Raw genomic sequence first — 24,215 nt, 5'->3', positions numbered from 1 at the left:
AACACTCGGTGCTGACCACTCTGCATCAACAGATAGTGATTACCTTTCTGAGGTGAAGGACATTAGTGTGGTGTCATGGGCCATAAACAAAGCTCTCAGGTGAGTGGGAAGGATCTGGATAGGCGAATGGCATTTAATGTGGGCAGAGGTAAGCTAATGAGTCCATGGTAGAGAAATAAACTAAATGGCTCTAGTCTATAGGACACTATGCAGGTGAGGGAGTTGTGGTGCTGGGAGAAAGCTCTCAAAAGCAACAGGACAGGACACAGCAGTAACCAGTGAAAGCTGTAGAGGCATGTATAGCCAAAGAGTGACTGATGCACTGGTACAGCCACACTGCACAGTGCTGGTCACCATACTGCAGTGAGGATATCCAGACACGAGAGAGAGTGCAGAGAACAGCAAATAAAATGCTTTGTTGCTCAAGGCGGCTGAGCCACGAAGGGAGGTTGAATAGCCTGGGTTTGTTTACTCTGAAGTAGGCTCAGGGGAGATGTTATTTGAGAGTAGATAGATCGAATCTCGCTAGTATGTTCGGCTAACAAGAACCAGGGATCACGAGTCCAGCTGTGACAAGGTGTACACAGATTAGATTTAAGTGCTTTATGCAGGAGGTGGTGAACCTGTGGAATGTACCTATCCTGTGAGGCAGCAGTGCGGAAAAATATAAGGGAGATTATTTGAGGATTTGGTGATTTGAGAGTTGTTACTTTTGGGACTGATGAAAAATCTTTAAGTTCTGCAATGTCTTGTGATCTTTATATATAAATCCAAATGTTATGGAGGGGAGCATGTTACTTGTCATTCAAATAGTCAAATGGTTAATGTATCCAGTGCTCTACCAGAAGAAATCAACTCCAAAAGGAAGGTATGCTATTGTTAGCCTTACCTCTTTTGCCTCCACACTGATGCAGCAGAAGTCCCTGGGCTGGTTGAGGTAGCACACAGAGGTGTCATTCACAAGATAAACTTGAAGAGGGAAAATATCAAATAAAAAGGAAGTATGAATTTACAAAGTGGAACATTCAGCACTTTCCAAATTTAAAGCTATATGAGATAGATGAGATTAAATTGCCTCAAAAAATCAATATATTGATGTGTATAAATATTAAGCCTGCTTCTTCAACTGCCTAGTTATATCCCATCATACAGCACAGGAGGAGCCATTCGGCCCATCGTGCCTCTGCCAGCTCTTTGTCAAAGAGCTATCCAACTTGTACCACTCTGCTCTTTCCCCATAGCCCTGCAAATGTTTTCACCAAGTATTTATCCAATTATCTTTTGAAAGTTATCAAATCTGCTTCCCTTTCAGGTAGTACAATTTGCTGCATAATTTTTTTTTATCCTCATTTGGCCTCTGGTTCTTTTACAAGTTACCATGAATCTGTGTCCTCTGGTTAAAGACTCTTCTGCCCATAAAAGGTTTCTCCTTATTTACTCCATCAAATCCCCTCGATCAAATCTCCCCTTAACCTTCTTTGCTTTAAGAACAACCCCAGTTTCTCTCGCGTCTCCACATACCGTAGTCCCGTATCCTTGGTACCATTCACGTAAATCCCCTCTGCACCCTCTCCAAGGCCTTGACATCCTAAAGTGTGGTGCCCAGAATTGGACACCCTATTCCAACTGGGACCTAACCAGTGTTTTATAAAGGTTTAACATAACTTCCTTGCTTTTGTGCTCTGTCTCTATTTATAAAGTCAAGAGTGTCCTATGTTTTTTTTTAAAAACAGCCTTCTCAACTTGCTCTTCGATGATTTGTGTATATTCACCCCACTTTAAAATTGTACCATTAAATTTCATCTGCCATGTGTCTGTCAACTCAACTCCCAGTCATTGATATATATCAAATAGAACAGTAGTCCCACTACTGGCCCCTAGGAGAACCCACTGTCTACTTCCCACCAGTCTATTATGTTGTACTTTATCAAAACCTTTTTGACAGTTATTACATTACAGAGGATATACAGCACAGAAACAGACCATTCTGCCCATCCAGTCCATCTCTGCATTTATGCTCCATTCGAGCCTCCTCCTGTCTTTTCTCATCCAACAATCAGCATAACCCTATATTCTCCCTCATAGTTCATGGGATGTGGGCACCACTGGCAAGGCCAGCATTTATTGCCCATCCCTAAATGCTGTTAAGATGGTGGTGAGCTGACTTCTTGAACCACTGCAGCCCTTGTGGTGAAGGTATTCCCACAGTGCTGATGGGGGAGTGAGTTCCAGGATTTTGACCCCAGTGATGAAGGGATGGGGGATATATTTCCAAATCAAGGTGGTGTGTGACTTGGAGAGGAACGTGAAGGTGGTGGTGTTCCCATGCGCCTGCTGCCCTTGTCCTTCAAGGTGATAGAGGTCGCAGGTTTGGGAGGTGCTGCCGAAGAAGCCTTGGCGAGTTGCTGCAGTGCATCTTGTCAATGGTACACACTGCAGCCACGGTGCGCCGGTGGTGGAGGGAGGGAATGTTGAAGATGGTGGATGTGCCGATCAAGCGGGTTGCTTTGTCCTGGATAGTGTTATTGGAGCTGCACTCATCCAGGCAAGTGGAGAGTATTACATCACACTCCTGACTTGTGCCTTGTAGATGGTGGAAAGGCTTTGGGGAGTCAGGAGGCGAAACACTCACCGCAGAATACCTGGACTCTGACCTGCTCTTGTTGCTACAGTATTTATGTGGCTGGTCCAGTTAAGTTTCTGGTCAATGGTGACCCTCACGATGTTGGTGGAATTAAAAAAAGGACGCCAATGCTACTAATCAACCAAACGGCATTGCACACACAGTTCATGTTTTTTTTGTTTGTTGGGGCCAGACTTCCCCATTATGAAGTGGATTTAGAGAATTCTGTTAGAACCCAAGAGTTTATTTTTAAAAGTAGTTGTTTACCTTTTGAGACAGTGGTTCTTAAACTGAAAATATGACCAGTAACATTAATAAAGTTTCATTATTGTTACTAGGTTGGGTTAGTGATGTGCTTCAGCACTTCCAATCCTCCATGTGTTGCAGTGAACGTAATTATTTTTAAATTTGGGACCTGACGGTGATGCGCAGAATGCTTCCGGTAGCTTCCAGTTCATTGGCAGGAGTCACTCCATTTTATAAATAAGGCGATCAGAACTGTACACAGTGTGGTCTAACCCCAGTTCGATACAGGTTTAGCATAACTTCCCTACTTTTCAATTCTAGAGGTTGGTTTGTTTTTTATGGCCTTATCAACCTGTGTTGCTACTTCGTGATTTATGTATTTGTGCTCTTCTGTATTTTCCAAATAATGTGTGACCTCCCTATTTTTCTTGCCAATATGATTTGCTAATTATATATCCAAGTTCAATATCATCTTGTATTTGTTGCTGTCCTCCTCAGTATTGACTATCCCCCAATTTGAAATTGTGTTTCTGATTCCAAAGTCTAAGTCGTTAAAATAAATTGTGACCAACAGTGGTCCCAGCACTGATCCTTGTGGAACACCACTACCCACCTTCTGCCACTGTGAATAGCTACCTTTACCCCGACTCTCTGCTTTGTCTTGAAGCCAGCTAGCTATCCATTCTACTACTTGTCCCCTGACTCTGCATTCTCTGACCTTGTTCATCAGTCTATTATGTGGTACCTTTATAGAAGGCCTTTTGAAAATCTAGATAAATGACAATCTACTGCATTACGCCAGAATGTTCACTGAATGCAAGTGTATTCGGTCAGTGAAGGGACGCCAGTTTCAAGAGAAACCCTTCATACATTGGCCCACGGAACAGCCCATACATAGGAATGAGGAGCCTCTTCCTGGTGGAGCTGCTTAGAAAGGTTGGCCTTCAGAAAGACTGGGAAGAAATTTCATTGGGTATCCCAAGGACTGGGGCAGATTAAAATCAACCATCAAACCTTACCTCCTGCAACATCATTACCCAGAACAACTAAACCCTGAAAGACATGCTTGCATAACATAAGAAATAGGGGCAGGACTAGGCCATTTGGCCCTTTGGCCCCTCGAGCCTGCTCCGTCATTCAATAAGATCATGGCTGATCTGATCTTGGCCTCCACTCCACATCCCTACCCGCTCCCTATAAACCTGTACTCCCTTATCGCTCAAAAATCTGTATCTCCACCGTAAATATGTTCAATGACCCAGCCTGCATAAGCTACCTGTGACTGAGGAGCTCCTCCCAGAGTCAGTGTAAATTTCGTCCACTACGGGATACAACAGACATGATTTGTACAGCACGACAGCAGCAAGGAAAATGCAGGGAACAGTACCAATCCTTGTGCATGGCCTTCTTTGTCAACCACGAGGGACTATGGAGCGTTCTCCTTTTCGGCTGCCCCCAAAAGTTTGTTGCCATCCTCCTCCATGATGACATGCAAGCCGTGATCCTGACCAACGGATCCATCACAGACCCAATCCACGTCCGGACCGGGGTCAAGCAGGGCTACATCATTGTGCTAACCCTCTTCTCAATCTTCCTCGCTGCAATACTCCATCTCACACTGAACAAGCTCCCCGCTGGAGTGGAACTAAACTAGAGAACCAGTGGGAACCTGTTCAACCTTCGTCGTCTCCAAGCCAGATCCAAGACCGTCCCACCCTCTGTCGTCAAACTACAATATGCAGACGACGCTGGCATCTGCGCACAGACTAAATTTCAAGTCATAGTCAACATCTTCACTGAGGCGTATGAATACATGAGAATTACACTAAACATCTAAGACAAAGGTCCTCCACCAACCTGACCCCCCGCCACACAGCACTGCCCCCCCAGTCATCAAGATCCATGGCACGGCCCTGGACAACATGGACCACCTTCCATACCCCGGGAGACGTCGACAACGAGGTTCAACAGCACCTCCAGTGCACCAGCGCGACCTTCAACTGCTTGAGGAAAAGAATGTTCGAAGATCAGGCCTTCATCTGGCACCAGGCTCATGGTCGACAGGGCTATAGTGATACCCACCCTCCTGTATGGCTCAGAGACGTGGACCATATACAATAGACACCTCAAATCGCTGGAGAAATACCACCAACGATGTCTCCGCAAGATCCTGCAAATCCCCTGGGAGGACAGGCGCACCAACGTTAGCATTTTCGATCAGGCCAACATCCCCAACATCAAAGCACTGACCACACTCGACCAGCTCCATTGGGCGGGCCACATTGTTTGCATGCCTGACACAAGACTCCCAAAGCAAGCACTCTACTCGGAACTCCCTCATGGCAGGCGAGCCCAACGTGGGCAGAGGAAACGTTTCAAGGACACCCTCAAAGCCGCCTTGATAAAATGCAACATCTCCACCGACACTTGGGAGTCCCTGGCCAAAGACCACCCTAGGTGGAGGAGGTGAGCACCTCAAGTCTCGTCGTCGAGAACATGCAGAAATTGAAAGCATGCAGAAATCAAGCGCAGGCATCAGAAGGAGCGTGCGGCAAACCAGTCCCACCACCCTTTCTTTCAACAACTGTCTGTCCCACCTGTGACAGAGACTGTAATTCTCATATTGGACTGTACAGTCACCTAAGAACTCACTTTTAAAGTGGAAGCAAGTCTTCCTCGATTTCAAGGGACTGCCTATAATGATGAGAGAAATTGCATGAAATCTCTCCAATATCTTAAATCTTCACTTCTCGAATGAAATTGTTTTGCCATTTCTCTGCGCCCTGGGGTAGTGGCACCTTACCAAGCTCAATGCCATTTCCCAACTGCTGGTGTATTTTCACAGTTTTTATTGTCTTATCGTAGAGCTGCCTCTTGCTGTGATCTTTCACCATGCACCACACACAGTGCAAGGGTTTCTCAATTACGCCAACTCCCAGAAAGCCATGTTTGGTTGAGGAGTTGTACGGCTTATAGAACATCAGGATCCCTTTTTCTGTGCAGTGATATCTAATGAACACACAAATATTTAAATTACTTCACACAATATTCATTTTGGGGATCAAAATAAAACATAAGGCATTTCTTCTGCTTTTACGCAGAGCTTGAGCACAAATCTGGCAACACTGAGGGAGTGCCGCACTGTTGGAGGTGCCGTCTTTCAGATGAGATGTTAAACCGAGTCCCCATGTACTCTCTCGGGTGGATGTAAAAGATCCCACGGCACTATTTTGAAGAAGAGCAGGGGAGTTATCCCTGGTGTCCTGGCCAATATTTATCACTCAACCAAAACATAAAAACACATTTCCTGATCATTATCAGATTGCTGTTTGTGGGACCTTGCGGTGTGCAAATTGGCTGCTGCATTTCCTACATTACAACAGTGGCTACACTTCAAAAGTACTTTGGGATGTCCTCAGGTCATAGCTGCTTTAGAAATGCAAGTTTTTTTTCTTTCTTTAACTTAAGCACTGAAAGGTTAAAGTTTGTAGAATTGTTTTACTTGTCAGAATAATTGCACCCACCTCCATCCAGCTGCCGCTTTGCCATTAAGAAGGTTGTCAAGATTGTTAACAGATGCTACCATGATCTGAAAAGACAGGGTTTTTCATCATGTATTTTCATAGAATCATAGAATGGTTACAGCACAGAAAGGCCTTTCGGCCCATCAAGCCCGTGCCGGACAAATTTACATTTTGTGAACAATGTAAATAATAGACTTTAAAATGTGAAGTTTGGCCCTTGATGGCTCAGGGGTCCTAAACCCACGACCTCCACCACCTAGAAGTACACAAGCAAGCAGGTGCATGGGAACACCATCCCCTCCAAGTCACACCACCCTGACTTGGAAATATATTGGCCATTCCTTCATCGCCACTGGCCCAAAATCCTGGAACTCCCTCCCTAACAGCACCTTCAGCACAAGAACTGCAGCGGTTCAAGAAGGCGGCTCACCACCACTTTCTCAAGGGCAAGGAGGGATGGGCAATAAATTCCTACCTTGGCAGTGACACCCACATTCTGAGCATTCATTAATAATTTTTTTTAATCCAGCATATGGTACTGGTAACGTTTGATCTCTGGTCTGGGCAGAATTAGTTCTTCCTAATTGGGAGGAGTGCCACTACAATTGGTTTCAGTGCCCCTGGATTTGGAGGGGGTGGGGGGGGGGGAAATCACCCCGAATTTTAGAATAATATCCAGTCACCTCTGCTGGAACTGCACTTATAGGGACATTGACCCCTATCTTCCCCTTGCTACAAAGAAATATTTGAATTTGGCGTAGCGCTCTCCGAGGTTAGTCTGGGGGGGGGGGGGGGGGGGGCGGAGCTTCACGTCTGCGCTAAAAGCTGTAGGTGCCTGGGCAACCAGAGACGCTGAAGCCTGTTACACCACCGCTGCTGAAAGGGCCACAAAGGACTGCCCCCCTCTCCCCGGGCTGGACCCGCTGCAATCCCGGGCCAAATGGTCCTCTCACTCCCGAACTTCAAATCGCGGGGTGGGGGCATTCGGCCCGGGATTGCAGCAGGTCCAGCCGGGGGGGGGGGGGGGGGGGGAGAACTGTCTTTTCAGCCCGGAAATCATCTTCCCTTGCTCCAAAAACAGTTTCCTTCGTGTATTCTTATTGCCTTGCTCCTGTCCACTTGTGCGCCGCGCCGATTCCTCAAGTTAACGTATTTTTTTGTAGGGCTTTTGGGCACTTGTGCGCCGCGCTGAAAAAAAAAATCGCTAAGTCTCCAAAAAGGGTGTCCGATCAGGTCAGCGGCAACATTTTTAAAACTGCCGCACATTGTCGCGCCGGTGTCCAAACATTGCCGAAAGTTGGAAAGTTGGAAAGTGAGTATTTCACGCCAAAATACAGCGCACAATCGTGGCGAAAATAGGGGCCATTGTGAAGCCAAAATCAGGCTTAGCTGTGATCCTCCCTGGCCAAGCTCATGTGGAGAATGTGCCACGACAGTGGGATTGAAGAGTTGTTAGCAATCTCTTTATCTTAAGCGGCATATACAGCCTTCAATCCGGTCAATCAAACATTTCCATCAATAATATCAGGGAGCTGGAGAAAACTTACCTCTGCTTTAACAGAAGCTATGGTGTGAGTTGCCAAATCCTGGTATTTTTTAAGACAGGTGGAACTTGCTGTGTGACTGCTGTCTTTTGTTGTGCTCCCAGAAACTGATTCAAGTGGACAGGAAACTGCTGCAAGAAAATTAAATATAAAATACTGTTTGTCTACAGAAACATCGTGGGCTCTCCATATTCCCAACTGCAAATACATTTTGTCGTCTTGCCCCACCACCCCCAAAACTTGATCCGCATCACCCTCCCCTTACAAAACCACAAGATCTCCAAGAAGTATCGGGGCAAGGTAGAGATCTCGGGGTTTTACCGGGCAGGTCACTAAAACCATCAGCACAATGTTCTCAGTCTGTTTAAAAAAAAAAGCAAACATCATGTTGGGATGCAGAGCAAAGTGTAAGACTTCAATCCATAGAGGTGTCTTAAAAACTGCATTGGCTGTAGCACGTGCAGTTTTGGTGTCTATTTCAGAAAGAATATTCAGTTATTGGAGAAGGTACAGAGAATGATATTCAGTTATTGGGGTATATGATATTCAGTTATTGGGGTACAGAGAAAGATATTCAGTTATTGGGGTATACATAATGATATTCCATTATTGGGGTACACAGAATGATATTCAGTTATTGGGGTACAGAGAATGATATTCCGTTATCAGGGTACATAAAATGATGTTCAGTTATTGGGGGACAGAGAAGGATATTCAGTTATTGGGGGACAGAGAATGATATTCAGTTATTGGGGTACACAGAATGATATTCAGTTACTGGGGTACAGAGAAGGATATTTAGTTATTGGTGTACAGAGAAGGATATTCAGTTACTGGGGTACACAGAATGATATTCAGTTACTGGGGTACACAGAATGATATTCAGTTACTGGGGTACACAGAATGATATTCAGTTACTGGGGTACAGAGAAGGATATTTAGTTATTGGTGTACAGAGAAGGATATTCAGTTACTGGGGTACACAGAAGGATATTCAGTTATTGGGGTACAGAAAATGATGTTCAGTTACGGGGTACAGAGAATGATATTATTGGGGTACAGAGGATATTCAGTTATTGGGGTACACAGAAGGATATTCAGTTATTGGGGTACACAGAAGGATATTCAGTTATTGAGGTGTTGAAGTTATTAACTTGTATTTTTGTACTGCTACAATCAGCATGTATATTTTGAAGACAATAGAAAGTGGTCTTTTCAACAGAAAGCCTTCAATTTGAGCTGGTCAGTTTGTCTGCTAGATTTGCCTAGAAGCGTAACTTTGTTTTGGCCCACACAGAGGTGGTCTGAAGTGTTTGGTTAATCGTTAATTGGGATGGGCTTTATTTGCAATTCTGATCATCTTATACTATTGTCGAAGATGGCCCACACTGTTCCTCAGACATACACTGGGACCCCCTCGCTGCTTAAGGAGTCGTTCTATTTAATTTGCCCAGCATGCTACCCAAGCAGACTATGAGATGCCCTGAGTCACAGTTTAGAGAACAGGACGCACTCTGGGGTAGTGACTTTGATTAACAGCTGGTTCTGAGTTGCTTGTCAAGAGGATTGAGACAGTGACGGCCCTTTGCAAGTGGCAGTTTGTGGGGGCCAGAGACCACACCTTACCAAATGTTGTTGGCAGCCCATAGTCTGTCTTGAATGAGAGCAATTAATGTATGTCAACCTTGCAGTCAAATGGCCGTCTGAGTTTTTAAAGTATGAGATGTTTAGCCGAGGAACTACACCGTACAACACATGGTCTTCTGTTTAGAGAGAGTGAAAGTTGAGTCTTTCTTGTTCTATTGAGGAATGTCACGAAATATATATATCTCATTGTGTTCAACATTTTACTGCTTGTTCATCTGTCTTGCATAAATAAAACCACTTATAGGTTCAAAGCTTGTGTCTCGAGGTGAAATGCATGTTTAATTGAGTCTGTTGTTTGGAAAGAGGAGGGAGAATTGAAGTGGCAACAAGTGATGTATTCCAGTGTAACAGATTACAATCCCTGGGTATTGTTAGCATCTACCTAAATTTCTATACATACTAAAATGAGCACTCCGAGTAATAGGGGACATGAGGGTCACTTACAGAAGTGAGGCTGAGCCCCAATAACCAAAAACGTGACAATAAAAATATTAAGTGCATAACTGAAGAAAAAACAAGTTTCGATGCCCAATGACTTGTTACTATAATACAACAACTTGTATTTGTATAGCACTTTTTATCAAACAAAATTTGATACCGAGCCACATGGTTAAAGAGGTTGGTTTTAAGGAGCATATTAAAAGGAGAGAATGGTGGAGAGGTTTAAGGAAGATTTCCATATGGCCGCCAATGGTGCAGTGATTAACATCGGGGATGCTCAAGAGGCCAGAATTGGAGGCACAGAGATCTCGGAGTATTGTAGGGTTGGAGGAGGTTAGAGATAGGAAGGGGCAAGGCCAAGGAGGGATTTGTTAAAATCAAGACATTACCGGGAGCCAAGTAGGTCAGCGAGCACAAGGATGATCGGTGAACGGGACTTGGTGCGAGTTAGGACATGGGCAGCAGAGTTTTGGATGAGCTCAAGTTTACGGAGCATGGGCATTGTTACTCACTATGGAAACTTTGGATCATTCCAGTTGCTGGATCTTCAGTTACATTTAGCTGTGAACTTCGAGAAGCTGTGCGCCCTCTGCTGGCCATCATGGGATCAGTGCTACATTTGTTCTGGCAAAACTAAAAAGACAGTAAAATAATGAGGACATTAATAACTTGCTTTATAAATCACAGCTTATACAGTATAATAAAAAAAGTGGAAATCTGAATCAAATTGTCTGCACATAATGGCAGCGATAAAGCTTCATACATCATTATTCTGCTTGTGGAACTTCGATGGCTAGATTTTTTTTGGCCATTCACAGGCAGTGGGCAAAACATCTAGCCCATTATTCTCTGTGCTTAAGCTTATGTGTAAAGAGTTAACCAATCACGAAGCAAGGACTGCCATTTCACCAACTACAAGGCACAAGTCAGGTGTGATTGAATACCCTTCACTTGCCTGGATGAGTGCAGCTCCAACAGCATTCAATAAGCTCGACACCATCCAGGACAAAGCAGCCCGCTTGGTTGGCGCCCCATCCACCACCTTAAACATTCCCTCCCTCCACCACCGGCGCACTGTGCTGCAGTGTGTACCATCTACAAGATGCACTGCAGCAACTCACCAAGGCTTCTTCGGCAGCACCTCCCAAACCCGCGACCTCCACCGCCTGGAAGGACAAGGGCAGCAGGCGCATGGGAACTCCATCATCTCCACGTTCCCCTCCAAGTCACACACCATCCCGACTTGGAAATATATCGCTGTTCACTCATCGTCACTGGGTCAAAGTCCTGGAACTCCCTCCCTAGTAGCACTCACCACACGGACTGCAGCAGTTCAAGGCGGTGGCTCACCACCACCTTCTCAAGGGCAATTAGGGATGGGCAATAAATGCCGGCCTTGTCAGCCACGCCCGCATCCCGAGAATAAATTAAAGAGAGAGATTTGACATGGGACAACATCCTGCAACAACCCCGTTACCATTTCTAAACTTACAGCGTGTAGTCTGGTTCCCTGCCCAAGCGCTCTCATTTTGCATAGAGTCCAGCAGGCCATGAAGATGGTGATTCAAGGGAGATCGAAGCAATAAAATATTGTTTCAGTTATCACTTGCTGAACCAGGGCAGCGTGCTTTTGGTTATTGATTATCTATTGCTAGCTCATTACAATTCCTTTCTGTTGTGCCAGCAACCACAAGGGTCTTTTTGGCAAGTTTACAATGGTCTCTGGTTGCATCTTTAAATGCCATCTGATGTACAAAAAAAAAGTTACCTTATGCAGTAACACAAAATTGCTGATTCCTGGAGATCAAATTTGAGATGTAAGTGTATAGCTTTTTATTTATTTAAGTCATTAAAAAGTAAATATAAATCAGATATTTCCAACATCAGATGTATTTTACAGTGTAGTACTCCGGTGTAGTACTAAGGGAGGTGCCGTCTTTCGGATGAGATGTGTAAACAGTCCCATGACATTTTTTTGAAGAAGAGCAGGAGTGTTCTCCCTGGTGTCCTGGCCAATATTTACCCCTTGACCAACATCACTAAAATAGATTATCCAGTCATTTATCTCATTGTCATTTGTGGGAGTTTTCCTACATTACATAAAAAATAGGAGCAGGAGTAGCCCCTCAAGCCTGCTCCGCCATTTAATACGACCATAGACTCAGGTCTACTTCCCTGCCCGCTCCCCATAACCCCTTATTCCCTATCGTTTAAGAAACTGTTTATTTCTGTCTTAAATGTATTCAATGTCCCAGCTTCCACAGCTCTGAGGCAGCAAATTCCACAGATTCCCAACCCTCAGAGAAGAAATTTCTCCTCATCTCAGTTTTAAATGGGCGGCCCCTTATTCTAAGATCGTGCCCTCTAGTTCTAGTCTCCCCTGTCAGTGGAAACATCCTCTCTGCATCCACCTTGTCAAGTCCCCTCATAATCTTATACGTTTTGATAAGATCACCTGAATTCCAATGAGTAGAGGCCCAACCTACTCAACCTTTCCTCATAAGTCAACCCCCTTATCCCCGGAATCAACCTAGTGAACCTTCTCTGAACTGCCTCCAAAGCAAATATATCCTTTTGTAAATATGGAAACCAAAACTGAACGCAGTATTCCAGGTGTGGCCTCACCAATACCCTGTATAACTGTAGCAAGACTGCCCTGCTTTTATACTCCATCCCCTTTGCAATAAAGGCCAAGATTCTGATCACTTGCTGTACCTGCATACTATCCTTTTGTGTTTCATGCACAAGTACCCCCAGGTCACGCTGTACTGCAGCACTTTGCAATCTTCCTCCATTTAAATAATAACTTGCTCTTTGATTTTTTCTGCCAAAGTGCATGACCTCACACTTTCCAACATTATACTCCATCTGCCAAATTTTTGCCCACTCACTTAGCCTGTCTATGTCCTTTTGCAGATTTTTTTGTGTCCTCCTCAGACATTGCTTTTCCTTCCATCTTTATATCATCAGCAAACTTGGCAGCGTTACACTCAATCCCTTCTTCCAAGTCGTCAATATAGATTGTAAATAGTTGGGGTCTCAGCACTGATCCCTGCGGCACCTCACTAGTTACTGATTGTCAAAACATGAATGAACCATTTATCCTGACTCTCTGTTAGTTAGCCAATCCTCTATCCATGCTAATATATTACCAACCCCATGAACTTTTATCTTGTGCAGTAATCTTTTATGTGGCACCTTGTCAAATGCCTTCTGGAAGTCCAAATACACCACATCCACTGGTTCCCCTTTATCCACCCTGTTCGTTACATCCTCAAAGAATTCCAGCAAATTTGTCAAACATGACTTCCCCTTCATAAATCCACGCTGACTCTGCCTGACCGAATTTTGCTTTTCCAAATGTCCTGTTACTGTTCTTTAATAATGGACTCCAACATTTTCCCAATCACAGATGTTAGGCTAACTGGTCTATAGTTTCCTGCTTTTTGTCTGCCTCCTTTTTTTTTTTAAATAGAGGCGTTACATTTTGGTTTTCCAATCTGCTGGAACCTCCCCAGAATCCAGGGAATTTTGGTAAGTTTGGTAAATTACAAGTCATTACACTTCAAAAGTACTTCATTGGCTGTAAAACACTTTGGGATGTCCTGAAGTCGTGCAAGGCGCTATATAAATGCAAGTTCTTTCTTTTACCTGCAATTTAGTAAACAGCAGAAGTTTGATTGCGATAATTTGATCCTTGGATACCTATGGGATAAACCATACTGGGACTGAGAATAACTGGTGTTTTATCCACTGCACCCACATCAAGTTCTCATCAGCCAGTCAATGCTCGTTGACCAGTGAGTGAAGTCTGACCTTGGTATGAGGGTTGATGTCAGGCGAGGTTGTGTTGCTGCTGCTGTAGCCTGATGTGGGGCTGGAAGACAGACTAAGATTTGACCCGGTGCACAAACTGCTCCTGCTAGCTACGTTCTTCACCCTCTCTTCCTCCTATTGAAGGGAAAAATATAGCAGACATACAAAAATTACTATTCCAAATAGTAATCAGCACCAACCAAATCCTCACAAAACGCATGACTGTTCGAAGGAGGCTGAAGATTCATTAAAAAATTCCTGAAAGATACGAAGAAATTGCCCAGAAAGCACATGTGGGAGTGCGCGCACACACTCACACACACACCACACCACACCACACTCACGGCCTGAATTCCCACTCCCCACAGGCACGCACGCGCCCATGGGATCCTTGCAAGTGCCGCCGCATGCGCCTAAACCCGGCACTTGTGATCGGTCAAAAATTCTCTTGACAGATCGCGCACCTCCAAAACTAAAGGTCCATCGCGGGCGGAGAGTTGGCTATTTACCCAAATCTTGCCCAGCGCATGTCCTTCAAATTCTTACGACTGATAAAATCAGGCGTAAGGCATGCTTCATCAGGGTAAGATATTTAAAACACAGAATAATATATTTTTTTCAATAATTTAAATATTTAAAATCCTATTAAATACAGCAAGTTTATTTTTAGACCTTTTGAAATATGTAATTTTATTTTTCAAAAAATTAAATTTTTGTTTTAAATAATTAATTAAATTCCATGATGATTAATTTTAAATACGTGATTTAATTTTTTTTTTTAAACATCTTGCGCTTGTGTGTTTTTGGGGGTATTCCTGTTCATACTTATGGTGATTGGAATGGTATGAATTGGAATAACTTACGTTGATAGGTTGGGCCGGCCCACGTGATCCCAGTGATGCATTTGAAGCCCATACGCTGCTGGGATACGTGGGTCTCTAAGCAGGCCTTCGCACAGAGGCCCAGGACTGGAATTCTCTGAACCTCTGGGAACAAAAGGTAGTTTCGGAGAAATGTTTGCGGTCGGAGGCATCCGCCTGCGGAAAGCCTCTAACCGCAAGTTCTGGGAAACTATTCTTTTCACTTTTACATTAATGGTTAGGTAAATAATTGTGATAGGTGCAATATATTCCATTTGGTCATATTCAGAGCGGTAACATGTTTGTCATGATATTCTTTACTCCAATTCCGACTGTGATGTTGATCTTTTATTTCCTATAATAAATGATTAACAACGTTATAAGTTCATTTCCTCCAATTACAACCTTAAAACGCACATCATGTACTGATTATATAATCTGTTTGCACTGCCAGACTTCTTTAAATGTTTTCATTAATGGGATAGTTGCTTCAGAGACACGGACTATGTACAGCAGGCACCTTAAAGCACCGGAGAATGCCACCAACACTGCCTCCGCAAGATCCAGCAAAGCCATTGGCAGGATAGGCGCACCAACATCAGTATTCTCGGGTCCAAGGTGCGGCGAGAGATCAGGGCCCAGGAGAGGCAAGTTCATGGACGCAGGAGCGGCAAGAGATCGTGGCGCAGGAACAGCAAGAGATCAAGGCCCAGGTGCGGCGGGATTGAGGAGCGGAGAGCGATCGGGGCTCAGGAGAAGCAAGTTCATGGGCGCAGGAGTGGCAAGAGATCGGGGCCCAGGAGCAGCGGGGTCGTGGTCAAGGAGCGGCCCAGCGTATAACAACAGCAGGGTCCGGGCCCAGGGAAAGTGCAGCACAGGACTACAGCAAGGCTGTGAGGTCCACACAGTAGGAGTATGCGTGCGCACTAGGTCCATGCAGTAGAGCTTGGACTCCAGTTGTCTTGGTTAATCCTTGCCACTGGACCAAGACCTAGCTCTGTCAAGCCCGTATGGTGCTGGTATGCAACGGCCACCCCACGTTAAAAGAATTCACGCACAGGCATCTTCTACCCTTCAAGATGTAGTTTGGGATCTGGAGTGTCAAGTCCCTCATGGAAACACCTGCGAACTCATCTTTTTTTTGGTGTGGAAGCAGGTCATCGTTGACATGAGGGACTGCCTAATACTATACTACTCTCACTCAGGCCAACATCCCCAGCATCGAAGCATTGACCACGCTTGATCAGCTCCGTTGGACGGGCCACGTCGTCCACATGCCCGATACGAGACTCCCAAAACAAGCTCTCTACTCGGAACTCCTACACGGCAAGCGAGCCTCAGGTGGGCAGAGGAAACGTTTCAAGGACACCCTCAAAGCCTCCTTGAAAAAGTGTAACATCCCCGACACCTGGGGGTCCCTGGCCCAAGACCGCTCAAAGTAGCGGAGAAGCATCCGGGAAGGCGGCAAACACCTCGAGTCTCTTCACCGGGAGCACGCAGAAGCCAAGGGCAAACTGCGGAAGGAGCGCACGGCAACCCAAGCACCCCACCTACCAGTCTCTTCAACCACCATTTGCCTCACCTGTGACAGAGACTCATCAGTCACCTGAGAACTCATTTTTAATGTGGAAGCAAGTCATCCTCGACTCCGAGGGACTACCCAAGAAGAGTTGTAAAAATGATTACAAGTTTATAACGCATATACACAATGCACTTAGTGTTAAATGACTCACGGCCATTCAATATTTACATAAATGCCTTATTCGATCCGATAGCTACCTTCAATAACTGCGAGAGCATTTGTTGTTGTAAACGACATTTCTCTTTCTCAGCCCTTGCACGCAGCTTGTCCCTTGCCTTTGCTATTTCCACTTTCGCTTCCTCTCGTGCCTTCTGATAATCTCGAAGAAGACACTCGATCTCTGAAGGGGTTTCCTCTCTCCCCTTGACAACTGCTTGAGTTCTACAGGGTTACAATAATTCATTAGGTTGCATCACCAACAGACACATGATGCCTTTTATTTTCTTGGATTTAACTAAAGCTTTGGTAAAGAGCTTCGAAGGATGCAAGAACAAATATAGATCAGGGATAGACCGTCACTGAGGTACGTCAATGGATGATGTTGAAATGATCCTGTCACATGACTGAAAAGCTCAAAAAGAATGTTCTAAGTCCTTGAATTTTCATACAACAGTTCAACCACAATCCATTCTCTTTGAAGATGGCCATACGTTTTAGTATGTCTGTTACTGACTAAAGGTGCAAAGAAAAAGTTCTAAAAATGAGTTGGAAAGAAATAATTCCAATGACTAATTTTTTTTAAACTTATTTGTTCCTGGGATGTGGGCGTCGCTGGTAAGGCCGGCATTTATTACCCATTCCTAATTGCCCTTGAGAAGATGGTGGTGAGCTTCTTGAACCGCTGTTCCTTGCAGCGGTTTGGTACAACTGAATGGCTCGCTAGGTCATTTGGGGGCAGTTAAGAGTCAACCACATAACTGCGGGTCTGGAGTCACATATAGGCCAGACCAGGTCAGGGCGGCAGATTTCCTTCCCTAAAGGACATTAGTGAACCAGATGGGTTTTTTATGGTCATCTTAACTGACATTAACTTTTTATTCCAGATTTTTATTTAATTAACTGAATTCAAATTCCCCAGCTGCCATGGTGGGATTTGAACTCGCGTCTCCTGATCAATAGTCCAGGCCTCGGGATTACTAGTACAGTAACGAGACCTCTGTTAATTTCTGTGATTGCTGCAAATTTATCCTCCATGTCACAGCTCCTGACCGTTGCTGCTCATCAGTACTTGCTAATTCCTGGGACTGCACTTCAAAAGTACCTCATTGGCTGTGAAGCGATATTATGAAGCACATGGTAAGAGATCAATGGGCAGCAGCCTTCAAAGGATGGTTGGAGGTGAAGAGGGACGCAAACACGTTCTTTCAGTACATCACCAATATGTGGGCAGTCAGAGATGAGAAGAGAACAATAAAGATGGGCTTGAAACAGAGGACAAAACAGATGGCCCCTGTAATGTATGCACCTGAGAGTATGCTCACAGGTTTGTACAGTTGTTGAGTTAGGAGTGACTTAGCCAGTCACGTGATGTTCACAAGACTCAATAAAACCCCAGCCAGTTGGATTCGGGGGATCCACGATAAGGCAGGTGGTTGTGAGCCTGGTAATGTGTAGTGTGATTGTTAAACCTTTGCTAATAAACCAACTAGTTCTTAATAGCAATGTTGGATTTCTGGGTACAATGTGTTGCTATGAATTTGGTACCCAGAAATCCAACATAAACTGGTCAAATTTACAAAAACAAATGTAAAAATAAAAGGAAGAAAGGAGCATTTATATAGAATTATAGAATAGTATAGCACAGGAGGCCATTCGGCCTATTGAGTCGGCACGGGCACTTTCGAAGAGCAATCAATCCAGTTAGTTCAACTCTCCCGCTCTTTCCCCATATCCCTGCAGTTTTTTCTCCTTAAAAGTATTTATTCAATTCCCTTTTGAAGGCTACTATTGAATCTGGAACCACCACCCTACCAGGCATTCCAAATCCTAACCACTCGTTGCGTAAAAAAGTTTTCCTTCATGTTAATTCTGGTTCTTTTGCTAATCACCTTAAACCTGTGCCCTCTGGTTATCGGCACAGGTTCTCTTTATTTACTCTTTCTAAACCCTTCCATCAAATCTCCTCTTAATCTTCTCTGCTCGAAGGAGAACAATCCCAGCATCGCCAGTCTATCCATGTAACTATAATCTCTCATCCCTGGATCCAGTCTAGTAAATCTCTTCTGTACCCTGTGCAATGCCTTCACCTACTTCCGACAATGTGGTGCCCAGAATTGGTCACAATACTCCAGCTGGGGCTGCACTAGGGTTTTATATAGGTTTAGCATCACTTGCTGGCTTTTGTACTCGATGCCTCGATTTATAAAGCCCAGGATCCCATATACTTTATTAACTGCTTTGTTAACTTGTCCTTTCGTAACCTTAGGAATCAGGACATCCCAAAGCAGCCCAAATTTAAGAAATGTATTCTGATTCAAATAAGCAGATAGGAGAAAGATTGAATGAGCGTTCTGGAAACATTCAATGTAAATAGTCTTCTCCGCAATAGTGCTGATGCTGCACTGGTCTAACAATTCCTCAATAAAGATTTCCTTGATATAGCTAAGCACTTACCGTGTATTTTCCACAACGTCTTGGCGTAACTGCTGGAGGTAGTTCCTGCGCTTGCTTGGCAGGTCTTGTACATGATGGGATGCAGTCGGATGCTTTTGCCGTCGTAAGGTTAAATGTTTCTGTGGACTCAGGCTGCGGGTCCTTCTGAACTTTTGTAGTTTCTCCTCTCTCTCCTTTCTCAAGGTCTCTATGGTTTTCATGTGTCTTTTGTAATTTTATAAAAATGTAGAAAACCTTGATTTTTTTTGTAACACTTTAATGGGTAAATATAAACTTTAGTGACCATTAACAACTTGTATTTATATAGCACCTTTAACATAGTAAAACATCCCAAGGCGCTTCACAGGAATATTATGCAATAAAAATGTGACACCGACCCGCATAAGTGGAAAGTGCAGGTGACCAAAAGCTTCAAAGAGGTCAGTTTCAAGGAGCGTAGAGAGACGGAGAGGTTTAGGCAGTCTATTCCAGAGCTTGGGGCCTAGGCAACTGAAGGCACGGCCACCAATGGTTGAGCAATTATCAGGGATGCTCAGGAGGGCAGAATTAGAGGAGCGCAGACATCTCGGGGGGACGGGGGGAGGGCGGGTTGTGGGGCTGGAGGAGATTATAGAGATAGGGATGGGTGAGGCAATAGAGGAATTTGAAAACAAGGATGAGAAATTTGAAACGGAGGCGTTGCTTAACCGGAAGTCAATGTAGGTCAGCGAGCACAGGGGTGATGGGTGAGCGGGACTTGGTGCGAGTTAGGACACGGGCAGCCGTGTTTTGGATCACCTCCAGTTTACATAGGGTAGAATGTGTGAGGCCATCCAGGAGTGCGTTGGAATAGTCAAGTCTAGTGGTAACAAAGGCAAGAGGGTTTCAGCAGCGGATGAGCTGATGCAAGGGCGGAGACTGGCGATGTTATGGAGGTGGAAGTAGGCGGTCTTAGTTATGCTGTGGATATGTGGTCGAAAGCTCATTTCAGGATCAAATATGACACACAGGTAGCGAACAGTCTGGTTCAGCCTCAGACAGGAGCTGGGGAGAGGCACAGAGTCAGTGTCTAGGGAATGGAGTTTGTGACGGGGACTGACAACAATGGCTTCGGTCTTCCCAATATTCAATTGGAGAAAATTTCTGCTCATCCAGAACTGGATGTCAATTAAGCAGTCTGACAATTTAGAGACCGTGGAGGGGTCGAGAGAAGTGGGGGTGAGGTAGAGCTGGGTGTCATCAGCGTACATGTGGAAACTGTTTTCGGATGATGTCACCAAGGGGCAGCATATAGATGAGAAATAGGAGGGGACCAAGGATAGATCCTTGGGAGACACCAGAGGTAACGATGTGGGGGCGGGAAGAGAAGCCGTTGCAGGTGATTCTCTGGCTAAGATAAGAATGGAACCAGGTAAGTGCAGTCCAACCCTGCATTGGAGAAGGATAGAGTAGTCAAATGTGTCAAAGGCTGCAGACAAGTCAAGAAGGACAAGGAGGGATTAGTTTTCCTTTGTCACAATCACAAAGGATGTCAGTTGTGACTGATGAGGGCCGTTTCGGTACTGTGGCAGGCGCGGAAACTGGATTGGAGGGATTCAAACATGATGTTGTGGGAAAGATGGGCACGGATTTGGGAGGCGACAACATGTTCAAGGACTTTGGAGAGAAAAGGGAGGTTGGAGAGGAAAGGGAGGTTGGAGAGGAAAGGGAGGTTGGAGAGGAAAGGGAGGTTGGAGATGGGGCGGTAGTTTGCAAGGAGGGTTCGAGGGTTGGTTTTGAGGAGAGGGGTGACGGCAGATTTGATGGAGAAGGGGACAGTACCTGAGGAGAGAGAACAGTTAACAATGTCAGCTAACATGGGAGCCAGAAAAGGAAGTTGGGTGGTCAACAGTTTGATGGGAATAGGGTCAAGGGAGCAGGAAGTGGGTCTCGTGGACAGCATGAGCTCGGAAAGGTCATCAAGTGACTAGTGAACAGCTACAGATTATATCAGAGTTGGTCCTTCAGCAGGGTTAACTTGAGTGTATGATTGAAGTGTTTAAATATTAGTTACCACAACATTTGCTAAAATGGAATTCTTTGGCCATGAAGAATATCTTTTCTGATTAACAGCCAACTTCTGTTTAACCAGAAGTCCAACCCTTTGGTCTCCATGATGACACCCAATCTCTGTTATTATGCCGTTTTCATGGCTTAGCTGAATTGCCATGGTTACTAAAAAAAAAATGCCCACTTGGACATTGAGAAATGTGCATGTTATCACCGAAACATTGAGAAATGAGTGGGCTTCATGGGGGATATTCCAATCAGTGCTTGTTGGTTGTTTCCCAGGAGGAAAAAATTGATAATCTGTGGTATAGAAGATTAAGGGGTGATCTAATTGAGGTGTTTAAGATGATTAAAGCAGTTGATAGGATCGATAGAGAGAAACTGTTTCCACTGGTGGGGGAGTTCAGAATGAGGGGAGAGTAACCTTAAAACTAGAAGAGCCAGGCCGTTCAGGGGTGATGTCGGGAAGCACTTCTTCACACAAAGGGCAGTGGGGAATTTGGAACTTTCTCCCTCAAAAAGCTGCTGAGGCTGGGGGGGGGGGGGGGGGATGTCAATTGAAAATGTCAACCGTTTTATTAGGTGAGGGTATTAAGGGTTAGTGCACCAAGGCTGGAGAATACAGATCAACTATGATCTAATTAAATGGCGGAACAGGCTTGAAAGGTTGAATGGCCTCCTGTTCCTATTTTCATTGATATATACAGTTACAAGCTAACTGCAGTTTAAAGCAACAAATACCAACATAATATTCATTACCACAGCATAAAGTACTGTACTTAGAAAGAATAAGTTTACAAGACAAGAGGCAATATTAAGAATTTGTTATGTACAGCTCCTTAAAGTGCAGTGGACTGTGTTGTTTGAGACAACACATCTTCAGTTTTCTTGCTATAATTTATACCTGTGGTTCAAGGGCCAGATCATATTTCTGATCATTTCTGCCAGGTTGAAAACTAACAAAGGATGTTATTTTATCTGGTGCACAGCCCATGACAATTTGCTGCTGACACACCATATCTATACCAAGCATGAATGAAATAGCTGGATCTCCCATGCGTTGCTCACAGGTAGTGTGGGATTCACAGCATGACTGGGATGTTTGGCTGTTAACCTGGTCTGTCCCTTTAAGGCCACTGCTCAGGTACTCCCTGAAGAGAAAAGGCCCAAATAGGGTCCGAGGCCAATTTGAGCTTTCTCTAAGATTGGCAGTTTCCTGGCTCAGCTCGTCAACTCAGCAACTTCTCCAAGTAACCCAAGGTCAGAAAGCGGCAGGAAATAACGGGGGTTCTCCGCTGAAAATTGTTGGTGTTTGTACTTCTACAAAATGTGATATCTGGAGTGTTATACTCTCAACTTTCATCAAAATACATAGGTGTGTGTCACATTGGATTATCAGTCAAAATATCTTTTTATTTACAGTTTTCACCCTGGCATAAACAGTCAACATTTTTATACAGAGAGTTGTTGCAATCTGGAACGTCCCATCTGAAGGGGTGGTGGAAGCAGATTCAATAGGCAATTGGATATATGCTTAAAAAGGAAAATTTGCAGGGCTATGAGGAAAGAGCGGTGGAGTGGGACTAACTGGATAGCTCTTTCAGGAGAGCTGGCACAGGCACTAAATGGCTTCCTTCTCTGTTGTATGATTCTATGATTACAAAGGATGACGTAGGATATATGGCAGAGAAACAGGCCATTCGGCCTAACCAGTCCATGCCGTCATTTATGCTCCACTCGAGCCTCCTCCCATCTTTCCTCATCTAAATCTATCAGCATAACTCTCTATTCCCTTCTCCCCCATATACTTGTCTCATCATCATCATCATAGGCAGTCCCTCGATGTGAGGATGACTTGCTTCCACGTCAAAAAGGGATGAATTCACAGATGTTTCAATGAAGGACCCAATATTCCAGATCACGAACTAGATCTTGGAGAGTGGAAGATGCCTGTGCTTGGATTTTTTAAACGTGTGGTGGCCGTTGCACATCAGCCACCACATGGGCTTGACAGAGCTAGATCTTGGTTCAGTGGCAAGGATTACCTCAGATGACTGGAGACCAGCTCTGCTGCATGGAGCGAGCGTGCACACATATAGTAGTGTGGGCTGGTCCATGCTGCCCCTGGGCCCTTGCCCCTACTAGGCCCCAGACTCACACCTCTCCTGGGCCCCGGTCACTTCCATCTACAAACTTTGGCGCTCCTTCACCCCTCCCGCTGTGCCTGCCCGCACTGCAATCAGCGACCTTGTCCAGCCTCCCCTTAAATGCATCGATACTATTCGCTTCAACCACCCCCTGTGCAAGAGAGTTCTACATTCTCACCATTCTTTGGGTAAAGACTTTTCTTCGGAATCCCCAATTGGATTTCTTGGTGACTATCTTATATTGATGGCCTCTAATTATGCTCTTCCTCACAAGTGGAAACATTCTCTTTGTATTCACTCTATCAAAACCTTTCATATTATGTCAATCCTCAGCCTTCTTTATTCATACTTTCCTGATATGTATACCCTCACATTTCTGGCATCACCCTTGTAAATCTTCTCTCCACCCTCTCTATATCCTTTTCATATTATGGCGACCGGAACTATATGCAGGACTCTAAATGTGGTGCATCCAAGGTTCGATACAGGTTTAGTATAACTTTCCTACTTTTCAATTCTATCCCTCTAGAAATAAACCCTCGTGCTTGGTTTGCTTTTTTTATGGTCTTGTTAACCTGTGTCGCAACTTTTAGTGATGTGTTTATTTGTATCCGAGATCCCTTTGTTCCTCTACCCCACCCAGACTCGCACCCTCCAAGTAATAAGTCACCTCTCTATTCTTCCTACCAAAATATAATACCTCATATTTATCTGTGTTGAACTTCATTTGCCAATTATATGCCCATTCTGCAAGTTTATTAATGTCCTCCTGTAATTTGTTGGAATCCTCTTCAGTATTGACTATCCCCCCAATTTGGTGTCATCAGCAAATTTAGAAATTGTGTTTTTGATTCCAAAGTCTAAATCGTTAAAATAAATTGTGAACAACAGTGGTCCGAGCACTGATCCTTATGGAACACCACTACCCACCTTCGGCCACTGTGAATAGCTACCTTTTACCCCTACTCTCTGCTTTCTGTCTTGAAGCCAGCTAGCGATCCATTCTGCTACTTGTCCCTGACTCCGCATTCTCTGACCCTGTTCATCAGTCTATTATGTGGTACCTTAGCGAACGCCTTTTGAAAATCTAGATAAATTACATCTACTGTATAACCCTTGTCTACGCTCTTTGTTACCTCTTCCA

General features: G+C 44.5%; 1 protein-coding gene across 1 annotated transcript in view; it reads right to left on the bottom strand.

The window, feature by feature from the left end:
• LOC139262703 (uncharacterized) overlaps window positions 1-24,215 on the bottom strand; it is a 54,340-nt gene that overhangs the window by 1,668 nt on the left and 28,457 nt on the right. The window contains exons 6-13 of the mRNA XM_070877855.1: window positions 18,897-19,100; window positions 16,481-16,664; window positions 13,842-13,976; window positions 10,538-10,658; window positions 7,941-8,068; window positions 6,394-6,458; window positions 5,673-5,878; window positions 890-969 (exon numbers count right to left, since the gene is read on the bottom strand). Coding sequence (XP_070733956.1) covers window positions 890-969; window positions 5,673-5,878; window positions 6,394-6,458; window positions 7,941-8,068; window positions 10,538-10,658; window positions 13,842-13,976; window positions 16,481-16,664; window positions 18,897-19,100 — 1,123 coding nt within the window. The remainder of the gene's footprint in view (window positions 1-889; window positions 970-5,672; window positions 5,879-6,393; window positions 6,459-7,940; window positions 8,069-10,537; window positions 10,659-13,841; window positions 13,977-16,480; window positions 16,665-18,896; window positions 19,101-24,215) is intronic.

This window comes from Pristiophorus japonicus, chromosome 4, assembly GCF_044704955.1.
Source record: "Pristiophorus japonicus isolate sPriJap1 chromosome 4, sPriJap1.hap1, whole genome shotgun sequence".
Taxonomy (NCBI): domain Eukaryota; kingdom Metazoa; phylum Chordata; class Chondrichthyes; family Pristiophoridae; genus Pristiophorus; species Pristiophorus japonicus.
The sequence above is the reverse complement of the archived record's forward strand: the minus strand, read 5'-3'. Positions and strand labels throughout refer to the sequence as shown.